At 36.2% G+C, this 17471-nt stretch overlaps 1 protein-coding gene across 1 annotated transcript in view; it reads left to right on the top strand.

The window, feature by feature from the left end:
* The window catches only part of Dnah3 (dynein heavy chain 3, axonemal), a 912075-nt gene that overhangs the window by 875152 nt on the left and 19452 nt on the right, over positions 1-17471 (top strand). The window contains exon 66 of the mRNA XM_068228454.1: positions 187-397. Within this exon, the coding sequence (XP_068084555.1) occupies positions 187-397 (211 nt within the window). The remainder of the gene's footprint in view (positions 1-186; positions 398-17471) is intronic.

Below are 17471 nucleotides of genomic sequence, written 5' to 3'. Positions count from 1 at the left end.
GGAAACCAAAAGTGCACATGATTTCCACCTAAAAATTCTATTACGATTTTTTCATACAATTAACACCATGTAAAGATGAAATTCCCATTAACTAGTCTATGGACTGATGACCCAAACAAGAACAACAAATTCATTTTTTTTTTAAACGTAGTATTTTTCAATTGATTTGATGATTTGTTTCTACAGGATCAAATTTCTACAAGACTGGGCTGACAATGGAGCTCCAGTTGTGTTCTGGATCTCGGGTTTCTTCTTCACTCAGTCCTTCCTTACTGGGGTACTTCAGAACTATGCACGTAAAGATAAAATTCCCATCGACTATTTGGGTTTTCAGTTTGAAGTTACTACAGTTGAAACTGACCTGGAGACATCACCAGACTTTGGCGTGTACTGCCAGGTAATGTTACTGTTCGTTTATGTATAATTACTTATTTCATGAACATTTTAATAGCATTGGTATCTGTATGGCATTTATTAAAAAGTCTCTGGTAATTAATTATAGATGAACAAGTTCTTGGCCAGATTGAGTGGCTCAGATGGTTGAGATCCTGGCCTTCCGACCCCAACTTGGCTCAGTCCAGTGGTATTTGAAGGTGCTCAAATGCGTCAGCATTATGTCTCCGAAAACTGTAAAAATAGTTAGTGGAACGTAAAGCAATTAACATCATTATTATTATTATTATTATTATTATTATTATTATTATTATTATTCTTTCTTCGTTTCGGCCTGCTGCGGACCACGTTATTTCAACCGGTTGCATCCTTGAGATTTAATTCTTCCCCAGTATTCACGCATTCTCGTTCTGTGAGCCTCCTTTCTTTCATCAGTCCACTTCTTGCCTGTTTTCAACTTTGGCCTTTCTTGGAACCTCTTGTATCCCTGGAGCTTTTTCTGGAGAGGAGCACATTTCTGGATGTCTTTGAGTGTGATTCCTATTTCTTGAAGGTCTTTTTCAACTTCGATAAACCAGGGTCCCTTGGTTTTCTTGTTAAGAAAGTAGGAAAAGATCCTATTGGTCTGTCTCTGTGTGCTCATGCGTGCTATATGGCCATTAAAAAAAAATCCTCCTTTTCCGAATCGTGTCCGTTATCCTCTCCATATGCTGGTACAGATCGCTGTTGTGTATTATTATTATTATTATTATTATTATTATTATTATTATTATTATTATTATTATTATTATTATTATTATTCGATGATCACTGTGGTCGAAGCTTAAGCATGATTCATCACTAAGCTGAGGATATTTCCAAAAATGCCTCATTGTTCGAATAACTGCTTAGCATATAGAGTTAAATTGTAAATCCGTTTTGGTTCAAATCCGAAGAATAAAATACATTTGTTAGTGCCTATAAATGCCTATTTGGTCATTGTATTTTATGATAAAATGCTTATTTAAGCACCTGTATGTATGTTCAGTCTTCAGCCCTAAGGCTGGTTGGATCCTCAACAGCTCTGCCATCAGCTGTCCTAGATGGCCTAGGCATCACTGAAGAGGCGTACTGGGGAAATGAGGAATGAGGTAGTTTCCCGTTGCTTTCCTCAATTTAAGCACCTAAAATGTTATTATTTTTAAAATTCTATGTTATTTCATTTTATTTTTCTGCAATATATCTTATTGATTGGCAAAGAATAACAGGCCAATTATGATCGTTAGAACAGGTGGCAGACGTAGTGTTCTGCTAAATTTAGTCAGAATGCACGCCCATGGTCACATGGCCAAACACCTCTATCACATTGTAGCTGGAGTGCTGCTAGTGGGGGCAGTGGAGATGGTGTGAAATATAGAAACTGGCCTGGATGAAATTCCTGGAGATATGCAAAGTCTTCAGGGCCAAATTCAATAAGATTTTGCAAAGGAATTCTGATTGGGAAGATGTAAAATAAATAAAATAAAATACATATTCTGTGGAACTTCTTCAGCCACAGTAGTAGAACTGTCACCGGTGGAAATAGCCTCATTCATTTGTTGCTTTATCACATCCTGTAAGGATAATAGAGTGGGAGAAAGTTTAAGGGAGCAGATATTATTACCAGTGGGATACTGTGTATGAAGGATACTGAATGGAGAGTGATCAGGGATTTAAAGGAAACTGTGGAGTGGGTACATGGCAAAATAGGATTGAGATTTGTAGATCTTAATGGGTGGGTAGGAGATGAGGATTTACTTTTAGATGGCCTTCACTTGAACTACAATGGTATGTATAAGTTAGGTGGTTTCCTTTGAAGATTTATAGGGAGGTACATTCAGGGAAATGATGTGGACTGAGGAGTGGTGATGAGAGCGCAGAAATCATGTGAAACATTAAATTCTAGGTGTAAAGCTCATCTCTAAAGATAATAGGCAACTTGATGTTTTTGGGTGTACTTACCTGGAAGGGTTGATGCTGACGCAGAATTATTTGAACTCAGGTATGTGGAAAATAACAGAAAGGAACATGATTGTTAAGTGTTTTCTCAGTTTACCAAATGTTAATTGGGAGACAGTAAACATAACCAACAAATGGTAAATGAGTTTATCTGGGAAGGGCAACTGAATCAAAAAGTGATGGAACCAACAAGGCAAAGAATATTCTAGATGTCGTACTGATAAAACCAGATGATCTCTATAGGGAAACTGAAGTAATAGATGGTATAAATGATCACATAGCTGCTTTAGTCGGTAGTTAACACATTCACTGCCGTCTTAATTAAACTATAAATCACCCCATGAGCCGATGTTTTCTTCCTTTTATTCTATTAGTTAGAAGGTAGTGGATGGTAGTCTTAACATTACAAGTGAACTTTTTACACATACACATAACAAATCATTGATGATGCACATGCGCATCGTTGGCACTGAAGAACGATATAATATCCTAGGTGCTGGTAGATGCACGTGTGCGTCATCAATGTGTGTGTTATTAAAACAAATGTTACATAGTTATGTAATAATCATTCTTTTGATGCAGTAGTGAATAGTATTGTAGTCAGTCACATCATGTATAGCACTAGTGCCAAATCCTAAAGTAAGGCTCTAAGCAAAGTGCAGGATTTTCAGAGAACTGAGAACAATAATAAGTAGAGTCAGTTCTTTCCCCTTTTTGTAGCGCAATTTGCATCACTTCCTCATTGATTTGCCATTTGCATTAACTATATGTTTTGGAATTTGAAGGACCAGTAGAATTGCCATTGCCACATTCATCCATTATTACACAATGTTTGAAATCAACAGGTCACAAACCAATAACCCAAACACATACAACTCGAACCTCAGTCTAAGTGCCATTACAGAAGAACAAAGCCCAATCACTGTGCCAATCCAAAACCGGATCATATACAATCATAGGTTATGATTTTCATTTCCGTGTTGACGTATAACTAATATAATAGAGTTTGAAGGATGTTCCACCATTCAACACAATATAAAATATTTTAAATTTATTAAGCAAAGACCGGTTTTGACTCCCTTGGAGTCATCATCAGTTCTTGTAGATAATTAAATCAATGGGAATCTGATAACAATCACGAGGATTGCCTACATACATCTCAATAGGTTGACTTAAAACATCATGATAAAATTATACACACAATGGCAAATGCCTAAAAACATATCAGTAGGTTGTCATAAAACATGATGACAAATTATGTACACAATGACATGATACACTTGGCACATTAAGCAAGTTCTTGGTTCTGGTTTAAAAATACTGCTGTGTGTTTGTGGAACACGGAACAGACTTGTTGGTCTTGTTTCAATCTACTTGAAAATACATGAACTAGTTGAAATATACACATTGACATAAACATTGACTAGTTCATATATTTTCAAGTAGATTGTAACAAGATCGACAAGTCTGTTTCATGTTCTTCAAACACACAACAGTATTTTTAACCCAGATCCAAGATCTTTCTTAAAGTGCCAAGTGTTTCATGTCATTGTATACATAATTTGTCATCATATTTTATGACAACCTATTGAGATGTATGTAGTCAATCTTCATGATGATTGTTATCAGATTCCCATTGATTTAATTATCTACAAGAACTGATGATGACTCCAAGGGAGTCGGAACCGGTCTTCGCTTAATAAATTTATAATGTTTTACATCGTATACAATGACGCACATGTGTGTCAGGCGGCAGCCAACATTTTAAGAATAAATATGGTAGAAACAAAGGTTGGTTATTATAGTAGGACTATTAAACAGTACCATACGGTCGATAAGAGAGACATGAAGGAGTTTAAAAAAAGTAATTATGATCAGTGGAAAATGGTAAATAAAAATGTAAAAAGCCTATGGGATGGGTTTAAAGCAATTGTTGCGGAGTGTGAAAACATGTAAGTAGTCTACTTTAAAGGTGGTAAAGACCCACTATATTGTAACAAAGAAATACAATGATTAAGAAGAAGATGTTAATTGGAAAGAAATAGCAGTAGAAATAGTTGTAGAAGCAAGGAAAGTTTGAAGGAACTTGCTGGAAAATTGAATTTAACAAAAATGTTAGCTAAGGACAACATGATAGCAAGCATAATTAGCAGTCATATGAGACTTATTGAAAAACAGAAGAGTAGGTATAGGTATTTTAAGGCAGAAACAGGTTCCAGGAAGGACATTCCAGTAATCATTAATGAAGAAGGGGAATGTACAGTATATGTAAGAGTTTACATAAGGTATAAGTATTTAGTAGCAGTATGTAATGACATTTGAACATAAGGATTATTATGTCCAATTAGAGGAGGTGACAGAGAAGTACTGAAATTTACGAATGATAATAAATATACTTATAAACAGATACAAAGGTTCAAAATTGAAATAGCAGCTGGAATTAATAAGACTTCTAGGGATATTCTAAAGGCAGTGGGTTGGGATATAGTACCATATCTGAAGTATATTTGATTACTGTTTTCATGAAGGTGCTAAACCAAATGAATGGAGAGATGTTATTGTTGTGCCAGTGAACAAAGAAAGGGGGTGATGAACAGAAAGTGGATAATTACAGGCCAGTCAGCTTGACATGTGTTGAACGTAAGTTCTGGGAAAGCATTCTTTCTGATTATATTAGGCACATTTGCAAAATTACTAATTTGATAGAATGGAATAATTTTAAGAGTGCATTTGTAACATGTGCAGAGAAAACATGTGGCAGAACATCAGAAAAGATAAGAGAGAAAGAGACAACATGGTGGAATGATAAAGTGAAAGATACAGTAAAGGAAAAGAAGAAAATTTGAAGGGATGGAAAACACACAAGACTGAAGAGCGTAGAGTGAAATATACAGAAGCAAGAAGAGTTTGCAAAAAGTAATAACACTGAGCTCGATAGCTGCAGTCACTTAATTGCGGCCAGTGTCCAGTATTCGGGAGATAGTGGGTTCGAACCCCACTGTCGGCAGCCCTGAAGATGGTTTTCCATGGTTTCCCTTTTTCACACCAGGAAAATGCTGGGGCTGTACCTTAATTAAGACCACGGCCGCTTCCTTCCCACTCCTAGCTCCTTCCTGTCCCATCGTCGCCATAAGACCTATCTGTGTCGGTACGACATAAAGCCATTAGCAAAAAAAAAAAAAAAAGTAATAGCTGAAGAAAAGTTCAGAAACATTCACCCAGAAAGTAAAGGAAGATTTGAACTGTGGGGAAAAAAATTATTATTTGGAATTATAAGAAACTGTATGAATGATATGATGAACACAGCGTTTGTGAAGAATAAAGGATGAGTGATACTAACAAAACCGGAAGAGGTAGTGAACAGATAGAAAAAATATTTCAGTGAACTGCTGATCGTTAGAAACCAGACATGTGGAGAAGGTGTCCAGGCGGCAGGATAGAAGAAATAACAGAGTAGGAATCAGATACTACAGTGACAGAGCTGGGAATAGATGAAGTAGGTAACCATAAAAATGATCAAAACTGCAGGACCAGCGGGACTCCAGTGGACTAATAGTATACTCAAGTGTGTACAGAGAGAGAAAAAAGTGCCCAAAGATTGGGAAAAGGAGGTTATAATACCAATATTCAAGAAAGGAGAATGATGAGATGTGCTGCAACCACTGAGGAATCGCCATCATCTCCTATGTTGCCAAGTTAATAGAAAGGATACTGGAAAGAAGAATTACAGAAAAAGTTGATAGTCAGATACAAGAGGAACAATTTGGATTCAGAAGTGGAAGATCAACAGTGGAACCCATTTTCATTCTGAGACAGATCATGGAAAAGAGCTGGTATATGGGAACAATATAGTAATAACTATATAATAGATTTAGAAAAGGCATACAACAGCATCTCCAGAACAAAAGTCTGGGAAAGCCTGACACACAAGGCCATTGGCAAGGAGTAAATAACAATGATAAAAACAGTATATGATAACTGTTCCAGCTGTGTGAAGACAACAGTGGGTAAATGTGAATGATTTGGAATTGACAGTGGACTAAAACAAGGGAGAGTGCTGTTACCTTTATTGTTCTTAATGGTGATGGATGACATCATAAAAGTAGCAAGGGAAGATTATAGAGGGGGAAGAATGAATTTAATGATATTTGCAGATGATATTGTGATCTAGGGAGAATATAAGGAGGAGGTACAACAACAGCTGAATGTACTGAATAGAAGGATTGAATGGTGGGGATTGGGGATCATTGTGGGGATGAACAAGACAAGGAAGTAAAAAAGTAAAAGGAGATATCAAAATTGGAGACAAGGAACTGTAAATAGTAGAACACTTCAAATATTTTGGAAATGAACTGACAGAAAATGGAATACTGGAATGGAAATTAGTAGAAGGATACAATTGGAGAGTTCCTTCTACCACCAGGTATGGAAATTAATATGGAATACAGATGTACCAATAAAGGCTAAACAAGTGGGCCTAATGTACGAGGGATATTACTTACCTATAACAACATATACAGGAGAAACCTGGATAAAGACTCAGAGAAATGAGAGTAGAGTACAGGCAGCTGAAATAAAATTTCTGAGCAGTATGCTACAGAAGACAAGGTGGGGTAGAGTGAGAAATGAAGACATGTGAAAAGAGCTAAATTTGCAAAATCTAAACAATAAACTTGAACAAACCAAATTTAGATGGTTTGGACATGTCAAGCGGATGAAAGAGGAAAGATTGCCAAGAAAAGCGCTGGAAAGACAGATGACAGGGAAGAAAGAATGAGCAGGACCAAGATTACGATGGATGGACACTCTGAAAAAACAGCATAGGCTAATGGAACCTGTACTGGAATACAGTGTTGGATGGGGAATGGTGGAGAGACAGAAGGAAGTGGAGGGGAACCATATTTGTCCCCACCTGATGTCAGCTGCAGAAAGGGAAATGATGATGATGGTGGTGGTGGTGGTGGTGGTGGTGGTGGTGGTGGTGGTGGTGGCGGCGGCGATGATAATGACTAGTTCGGTAGAAATTTAGGAAAGTAATTTCATTGAGGCTTAAATCGCAGGATTCCAGTGAGACCTAGCAGATTAGATAAAGGAGGATTTATTGTTATTCATTTTATGTCCCACTGACTACTTTTACAGTTTTCAGAGTCATCGACGTGCAGGAATTTTGTCCTGTAGGAGTTCTTTTATGTGCCGGTAAATCTATAGACATGAACTGGTGTATTTGAGCACCTTCAAATGCCACCAGACTGAGCCAGGATCAAATCTGTTCAGGAGGCTAGCGCTCTACTGCCTGAGCTACCAAGCTCAACAATTCAGGAGGACAAATGGACTGTATCACTGTTGATTATTTCTAGAAAACTGTAGTCAGAAAATTAGAGTTTTAGATGTAATGAATAAGAGGGATGTTATGGAAGGCAGTATTATTGGGCCTTTATGTTTCCTGGTTAGCGTGCTGGCCTTTGGTCACAGGGATCCTGGGTTTGATTCCCGGCAGGGTCGGGAATTTTAACCATCATTGGATTTCCCTGGCACGGGGCTGGGTGTATGTGTTGTCTTCATCCCCATTTCATCCTCATCACGACGCGCAGGTCACCTGTGGATGTCAAGTCAAAAGGCCTGCACCTGGCGAGCCGAACATGTCCTCGGACACTCCTGGCACTAAAAGCCATACGCCATTCCATTTCATTTTTTATGTTTCCTTATATACAGTATATAAAATGGCATCACAAATCAGGCCTTTTGCAGATGATATTATATTGTGGAGAGTAATAAATAACTTACAGGATTGTGAGTTACTGAAGACTTTAAAAATGTTGTAAAATGGACAGCAGCCAGGGTGAAAAGTCAGGTTGTAAGTTTCACCAAGAGGAAATGTCCTCTCAGTTTTAATTACAATGTTGATGGAATGGATTACTGTAAGAAGCTAGGTGTGAATTTAAGGAAAGATCTTCATTGGGGATTAACGGGATTGCAAGAGAAGTTTACAGATCTCTTCATATGATTATGCAGGTATTTTATGTATGTTTGTTGCTTTATTTTTTTGTTGTTGTTGTTGTTGAGTACTCAGCCCGAATGCTGGTTGGATCCCCAACAGCTCTGCCATCAGCTGTCATAGAGCCGTAGGCGTCATTGAAGAGGCTCCCAAGGGAAATGAGGAGTGAGGTAGTTTTCCATTGCTTTCCTCACTTAGCTGGAAGTTACTATTACATATCAGTCTCAGGGGTTTTAGTAAGGATGTAAAGCAGAGGATGTATAAGTCTTTGGTAAGACCCCAATTAGAATATGGTTCCAGTGTATGGGACCCCCACCAGGATTACTTGATACGAGAACTAGAGGAGGTCCAAAAGAAAGCAGCGTATGACATTAGTAGATTAATAAGCTTGAATGGAGTTTTTAAAAGTATGAGAGATCATAAAATGCAAATTTAGAGTTCAAGAGGACAAATATTTGTTTATATGAAGAGGAATTAGAGATTGGAATAACTTACCAAGGGAAATGTTTGATAATTTTCCAACTTCTTTGAAATCATTTAAGAAAAGACTAGGTAAACCACTGATAGGAAATCTGCCACCTGGGTGACTGTCCTAAATACAATACATATCAGTTTTGATTGATTGATTGATTGATTGATTGATTGATTGATTGATTGGTTGGTTGGTTGATTGATTGATTGATTGATTGATTGATTGATTGATTGATTGATTGATTGATTGATTGATTGATTGATTGATTGATTGATTGATTGATTGATTGATTGATTGATTGATTGATTGATTGATTGATTGATTGATTGATATTAATTTTAACATCTATAACATTCCTGTAAAAGAACTCACTATTAAACAAAGAATGACATGCTACATTCTTGAACAATCATAATCAGATTCTGTCAAATCACATATTTTTAAAATTAATGAAAATTGTTTAGAAATTTAGGAGCATTTATGTTTAAATTCTTTCTATAGCCTTTAATACTTGCAAGTTAGAACTTATATAAATGAAATGCTCCAGTAGTGCATCCTCTCTCTGTGCTATGCTAACAAAGAGTGTAAGGTGGTGCAATGCTCCGTCATTGGCATGAGGCCTGCTGGCCAGTCTGTTGGCAACTTTCCATTTCATCATGCTCTGGCTGTATCATTGGCCACTTTGAGTTGTACTTTTAGCTTTATTATTAATGTTATATATATTTTTTTGCTATTTGCTTTACATCGCACCGACACAGATAGGTCTTACGGCGACGATAGGACAGGAAAGACCTAGGTGTGGGAAGGAAACAGCCGTGGCCTTAATTAAGGTGTTGCCTGGTGTGAAAATGGGAAACCACGGAAAACCATCTTCAGGGCTCTCGACAGTGGGGTTTGAACCCACTATCTCCTGGATGCAAGCTGCGCGCCCGTAACCGCATGGCCAACTCGCCCGGTATTATTATTATTATTATTGTTGTTATTATTATTATTATTATTATTATTATTATTATTATTATTATTATTATTATTATTATTATATAGGGTTTGTTTAATGAGTATTTAATAGATTGGCTAGTTTACTGGTAATTTTCAGTTACATCATTTTGCGGTGTATTTTCCCGTGCCATCAACGCCATTCCATGAATAATAAAAATAGATTTTGATTTAATAGTGGTTTTTGAAAAGGTATATAATAGGTGTTATAATTAGTGTTCGACAGACTGAAAAGATTTAAAGTTACTATACATTAAGTGAGTCAACACTGAAAAGTAAGGCTTACTTGTTAATAAAATAAAATTCATTGGTGCTACTTTTTATATCTTTACAATACTGTACTATTTTTCATGCAGCAAAAGGATGTTCACAGTGTGCTTATTGAGGTAAAGTATCTACCTACTACTTTAAAACAGATAACCCAGCCTGGTTTTTAACCCTCTTGATGCCACACAACAGTTCCCTCTCTCCCAAACCTATCCCACTAATAATAAATCCTTGTTAAACTTGAAAGTGCTTGCAACAAGAAAATGTTATTTTTAATATTACTGTTATTCAACTTCTAAATTTTATTCCAAACAACTAATAAAATCAAATTTTCCTAAGATGATGATGATGATAATGATAAATGGTGATTTAAGGGACTGAATATTGAAGTGCTTGGATTCCTCTAAGATTTAGAAAAGTAATAAAACATAAGTAAATACTGTTTATTTCATACCATGATGTTATTTATATTAGGAATAACATTGAAATTCTTCTGAATTCTTTTACGCACCATGTTCTTTCACCAGAATATTCACAAATGCAAGAATTGACTGGTACTACATATAGGAGCATATCCTGTAATATTCCTTAATATATTACTTGTTGTTCATTAAATTAAAATCCTCACAAATTTCAGGATATGAGACTTGACTCCTAGGATATAACAAGCAAAATATTCAATGCATAGGAGCTCAGTGGTATGCTTTATTATTATTACAGTATTCTATATCTTCCTCTGTAGATCAGTTGTAGAGTGTTGGTCTCCAGATCCCAAGATTTGTGGGTTCAAACCCAGAAGACGGAGCTGGATGTTTGAAGGATGGAAAGAAATCCAGTCGACACTTCATGATGTTCGATGTCAGTCTGTAAAAGATCTCTAGTGTCACATTTGATGTTTACCCAACAAAATTAATTAAAACTCAGCCATAGATTGCCCAGCACAGATCCAGTTTATGTTACATACTATCCACTTCATATCCGTATCGACTATATGATCCAATTAATTGAAGGAACAAGAATCCACCTGATCGATACTTTCACTTTTATTTAGCCTTAGGCTATTTCAATAGACATTAAATTAAAAGTTCAGAGCATGTTTTGAATGCATTGCATTCATCATCAGCTGCTTACATTTGATGTAAGAATTCTTATCCCACTAATAATTCTTACAAAAGTAAAATTAGCTAAGAACAGTCTCACAATTTTCTTAAAACCTTAAAAACACGCACTACTAACACTTGTTTTTAAGGTTTTAAGAAAATTGTGAGACTGTTCTTAGCTAATTTTACTTCTGCCAAATGTAAGCAGCTGATGATGAATGCAATGCGTTCGAAACATGCTCTGAACTTTTAATTTAATGTCTATTGAAATAGCCTAAGGCTAAATAAAAGTGAAAGTATCGATCAGGTGGATTCTTGTTCCTTCAATTAATTGGATCCAGTTTATGGCAGAATGAAAGAGAAAATCAAAATGGCATCAAATTAAATGTTTGTACACAGTAGCTGAGACCAAATGATTATTTAAAAAAAATTTCAGTTACAAATCATGAAAATTGAAGGACACTTACCTTACTCTACATTGCACTATACAGCAGTGATCATTCATTTTATGGTTTATTTTTTTCCATTGTGAAATTTCTGCGATTATGTGGCAGAACATTTTTGTTCTAAGGTAACCTTCTTTTATTGACAGATGTTACAGGTGTAGACTTGGATCTTACTTGGTCACTTTGTGAAAATTCACCTTTCAGCACACTACAATCAGTGTTCACATTGCAGATTCTTTGAAGTCTTGTATACCATAGTTGTTCAAAAAGAAAAAAAAAAAAAAGGAATGAGCACATAGTACTGTATGTTCCTCGCATTTAATATTTTATCAACCTCCCATGACGCAACAGTCCCGAAGGGTTTTGGCCTACCAATTGACCACTGCTCAACCCAAAGGCCTGCAGATTACAAGGTGTCGTGTGGTCAGCACGATTCCTCACGGCCGTTATTCTTAGTTCTCTAGACTGGAGCCGCCATCACACCGTCAGATTGCTCCTCAATTGTAATTACGTAGGCTGAGTAAAAATCCCTGTTCTAGCCAGGAATAAAACCCAGGACCTCCGGGTAAGAGGCAAGCATGTTACCTCTACTCTGCGGTGCTGGCCAATATTTTATCAGTCAGTTTTAATTATTATCTATTCACAAAGTCATCTTTCAGTCTGTAATTTCTTTATATCAATTTAATACTTGGTTTTTACACCAGATATAAATAACGGCATATGGCAGGTTCAAGTTGAAGTTTTTTCTGTTAGTCTGCTACAGCTTTTAAGGAATTTTGTTAAGTAGATTTTCATAAAACTTGGTATTAGAATAAGGACAAGTAAGATCTTAGCTGTATATTGTACAAAAAAAATTTGCCAGCTGTGAAGGCTCAGAGGGAGCTGAAACATAAAACTCGGTGTTTCTCTCTTAAGGTCGGTTTTACAGGCAAATTGCTCATGAAAAAATGTTAGAATATTGCTTATAAACTTTTTTTGATACAATGAAAAATAATGGAAATATTAGTGGTAGTCTTGTAAAAATTTTAATCCAACAGTCAAGAACTTACTCTATGGAGATCATCCTGGCAACATTTTAAACGCTCTGTACATACAGTACATCTGATTGTATTTTTTAAAATATTAACCTGTCACTTATTTTTTATATCAGAATTTTGTGATCTGTGTAGAAGGGAAGTAGGGTAGAGAGGAATGCCTAAACACAAAGAAAACATTAAATGCTAATATGTCTGTTTATAAAATCACCCCACTATAATTGATGACAAATCTCCATCACTATCTATATATATTATAGCATTGTCTTTCTGTCTGTACTTTTTGAATATTAACCTGTTTTATAACAGATAGGACAAATAATAGCCTATGTCAGGTTCAGCTCAATTTTTGTTTGTTTGTTTGTTACAGTTTCATGGGAAAACAGATTGAGGAATTTTCATGAAACTTAGTATTTAAGTTAAGGACAAGTGGTATCTTAGCTCTTACAGTTGATTTTAGAGCAAAATTGCTCATGATAAAATTGATTTAGAATATTACATACAAATATTTATGCCCTAACTTCTTTCTGATACAGTAAAAAGTAAGGGAAATATCAGTAGCGATCGTCTTAACATCTAAGTCCAAGAGCCGATAATTACAGGTAACTATGGAGAGTTACTATACCTTCACTTAAACCGCAGTGGTACATATAAGTTAGAAAACTTGTTTAGAAGGGTTATAGGCAGGTACATTCCGGGAAACGGGGTGACCTAGAGAGCGGTGTTAAGCGAACAGGGAACTGGAAATCAAGTAGGGATGACATAAAAATGTTAGTGCTAAACTATAGAAGCATGGTAAACAAAGGAATCGAATTAAGTAATTTAATAGATATATACTTACCAGATATTGTAATAGGAGTTGAATCATGGCTGAGAAATGATATAATGGATGCAGAGATATTCTCATGGAACTGGAGTATGTATGTAGAGATAGGATAGGAATGGTAGGAGGGGGAGTATTCATTCTGGCGAAAGAAGAATTTGCTCTTCTCTAAAGATAATAGGCAACTTGATGTCTTTGGAGTGTACAGACCGGGAAAGGGTAGCGCTGACGCTGATTCAGAATTATTTGATAAGATAATCAGCTATGTTGGAAATGGTATGGAAAGGAATGTGATAGTACAGGTGATCTCAATTTACCAAATGTCAGTTGGGAAGGTAATGCAAACGACAGGAAGCATGACCAACAAATGGCAAATAAGTTAATATGGGAAGGGCACCTGATTCAGAAAGTGATGGAACCAACTAGAGGGAAGAATATTTTGGATGTGGTGCTGATAAAACCAGATGAGCTCTATAGAGAAACCGAAGTATTACTGATCACGAAGCTGTTTTTGTCGTAGTTAAAAATAAATGTGAAAGAAAGGAAGGTATTAAAATTAGGACTATTAGGCAGTACCATATGGCTGATAAAACAGGCATGAGGGAGTTTTTAAAAAGTAACTATGATCGCTGGGAAATAGTAAATAAAAATGTAAACAGACTCTGGGATGGGTTTAAAGCAATTGTTGAGGAATGTGAAAATAGGTTTGTTCGTTTAAAGGTGGTAAGGAAAGGTAAGGATCTACTATATTATAACAGAGAAGTAAAGAGACTAAGAAGGAGGTGCAGACTGGAAAGAAATAGAGTTAGAAATGGTTATGGAAGTAAGGAGAAATTGAAGGAACTTACTAGGAAATTGAATCTAGCAAAGTAGTCAGCTAAGGTTAACATGATGGCAAGCATAATTGATGGTCATACAAATTTTAGTGAAAAATGGAAGAGTATGTATAGGTACTTTAAGGCAGAAACAGGTTTAAAGAAGGACATTCCAGAAATCATTAATGAACAAGGGGAGTGTGTATGTGAGGATCTTCAAAAGGCAGAAGTATTCAGTCAGCAGTATGTAAAGATTGTTGGTTACAAGGATAATGTCCAGATAGAGGATGTGAGTAACACTAAAGAAGTATTAAAATTTACCTATGATAACAATGACATTTACAGTAAGATACAAAAGTTGAAAACTAAAAAAGCAGCTAGAATTGATAAGATTTCTGGGGACATACTAAAGGCAATGGGTTGGGATATAGTACCATATCTGAAATACTTATTTGATTATTGTTTGGTTGAAGGAGCTATACCAAATGCATGGAGAGTTGCTATAGTAGTCCCTGTGTATAAAGGAAAGGGTGATAGACATAAAGCTGAAAATTACAGGTCACTCAGTTTGACATGCATTGTATGTAAGCTTTGGGAAAGCATTCCTTCTGATTATATTAGACATGTTTGTGAAATTAATAACTGGCTTGACAGAAGGCAGTTTGGGTTTAGGAAGGGTTATTCGACTGAAGCTCAGCTTGTAGGATTTCAGCAAGATATAGCAGATAACCTGGATTCAAGAGGCCAAATGGACTGTATTGCGATTGACCTATCTAAGGCATTTGATAGGGTAGATCATGGAAGACTACTGGCAAAAATGAGTACAATTGGACTAGAAAAAAGAGTGACTGAATGGGTGGCTATATTTCTAGAAAATAGAACTCAGAGAATTAGAGTAGGCGAAGCTTTATCTGACCCTGTAATAATTAAGAGGGGAATTCCTCAAGGCAGTATTATTGGACCTTTATGATTTCTTATATATATCAATGATATGTGTAAAGAAGTGGAATCAGAGATAAGGCTGTTTGCAGATGATGTTATTCTGTACAGAGTAATAAATAAGTTACAAGATTGTGAGCGGCTGCAGGGTGACCTTGATAGTGTTGTGAGATGGATGGTGGACAATGGTATGATGATAAACGGGGTTAAAAGTCAGGTTGTGAGTTTCATAAATAGGAAAAGTCCTCTCAGTTTTAATTACTGCGTTGATGGGGTGAAAGTTCCTTTTTGGGATCATTGTAAGTACCTAGGTGTTAATATAAGAAAATACCTTGATTGGGGTAATCACATAAATATGATTGTTAATAAAGGGTACAGATCTCTGCACATGGTTATGAGGGTATTTAGGGGTTGTAGTAAAGATGTAGAGGAGAGGGCATATAAGTCTCTGGTAAGACCCCAACTAGAGTATGGTTCCAGTGTATGGGACCCTCACCAGGATTACTTGATTCAGGAACTGGAAAAAATCCAAAGAAAACCAGCTCGATTTGTTCTGGGTGATTTCCGACAAAAGAGTAGCGTTACAAAAATGTTGCAAAGTTTGGGCTGGGAAGATTTGGGGGAAAGGAGACAAGCTGTTCGATTAAATGGTATGTTCCGAGCTGTCAGAGGAGAGATGATGTGGGAAGACATCAGTAGAAGAATAAGTTTGAGTGGTGTCTTTAAAAGTAGGAAAGATCACAATATGAAGATAAAGTTGGAATTCAAGAGGACAAATTGGGGCAAATATTTGTTTATAGGAAGGGGAGTTAGGGATTGGAATAACTTACCAAGGGAGATGTTCAATAATTTTCCAATTTCTTTGCGATCATTTAAGAAAAGGCTAGGAAAATAACAGATAGGGAATCTGCCACCTGGGCAACTGCCCTAAATGCAGATCAGTAGTGAATGATTGTATTTTTATTAAATTTTTAGTTCTTCTTCCGGGTTGAACCATGTTGTTGTTTTATGTATCTTATGCTCAGTTTGCTGATGTTTTGAGTGTATTGCACTATTCTTAGTCAAGGTGACTACTCAGTTCAAAATAATCAGTCTCCCTAGGTGGCTAAAATCAACAGCAAGGTTGGTTATTGTGCCTTGCCTTTAAATAGCCTCTCTCCTTCTGGCTGATGTAAGCCCTGCAGCCCTGAAACATCTGAAATGTATGTGTAGGTAGCTGGGATTTACCATTGCTGTAACGTAACTTGAGGTTTGCCCTGTATGTTCATGGGCACTGACCTGCATATAATAGATATTCAAGATTTTGTAACCTTTCTATAACTTCATATTGTTTGGGTGTTTCTTAATTTCAATAATTTCTCAGATTTTTCTTTCAAGATTCCAGGAAATAGCTCCTAAAATCTTGATTCTGTCAAATTAAATTTCATGTCGTGTTTCGCAGGAATGCTTGGCTACAGCTGAAATATCTGTGTCTAGGTTCTTGGTGTGACAGGTATGTTCTTTAACCTGATGAGTGCTACGCCCGCCTGTAGACGGGCTGACGCGGCCGCTCCAGCACTGCTACGTCCATCTATAGACAGTGCATAAGAACTCAAAATAATATTGAACATAAGTGTAGGATTTTCCATTTGCATTTAGATGTATAAAGAACCAACATTTATACACATTTTAAGGTAACAACCTGACTGATAAGGCTTCTACGAACGTTTTTACATACGAATGAAAAACTCAGCACTGAGGTACCAAACAGTCAACTGCTAACTCAGCACTTAAAAGGTTAAGTCTGAGGGTCTGTTCTACGACAGCCAGATACGTAGGCTGGAGTTTTGCAAACTAGAAGTTAAATATTTTCTTGCGTACTATCAACTGATTTTGACTGCAGTATTGTTATGCAGAAGTGTAGTAGCATTTTTATTATGTTGGCAATAAGGTTACTGAAAATGTAGTGAAATTTAGCGCAGTGGTATACCTGTTCCCTCGTGTGTTTGTATAGTGCTATTCTTTTGAAATTGTATTACTTGAGTCCAATATTAGACTGTTATTAGACTATAATGTCGAAGTTCAGGTCAAGAAAAGAATTAGGACTGAAATCTACTCATACGAAGAAATTTTAAAATTAATTAAATATGTAATGAAACTCAGAAATTGTCGTAGAAAATGAAAAAGACTGAAAATATTACCAGGACATATAAAGTAAAATTCAGGTTATGTATC

The sequence above is a fragment of the Anabrus simplex genome, chromosome 6 (genome assembly GCF_040414725.1).
Source record: "Anabrus simplex isolate iqAnaSimp1 chromosome 6, ASM4041472v1, whole genome shotgun sequence".
Classification (NCBI taxonomy): domain Eukaryota; kingdom Metazoa; phylum Arthropoda; class Insecta; order Orthoptera; family Tettigoniidae; genus Anabrus; species Anabrus simplex.
The sequence above is the reverse complement of the archived record's forward strand: the minus strand, read 5'-3'. Positions and strand labels throughout refer to the sequence as shown.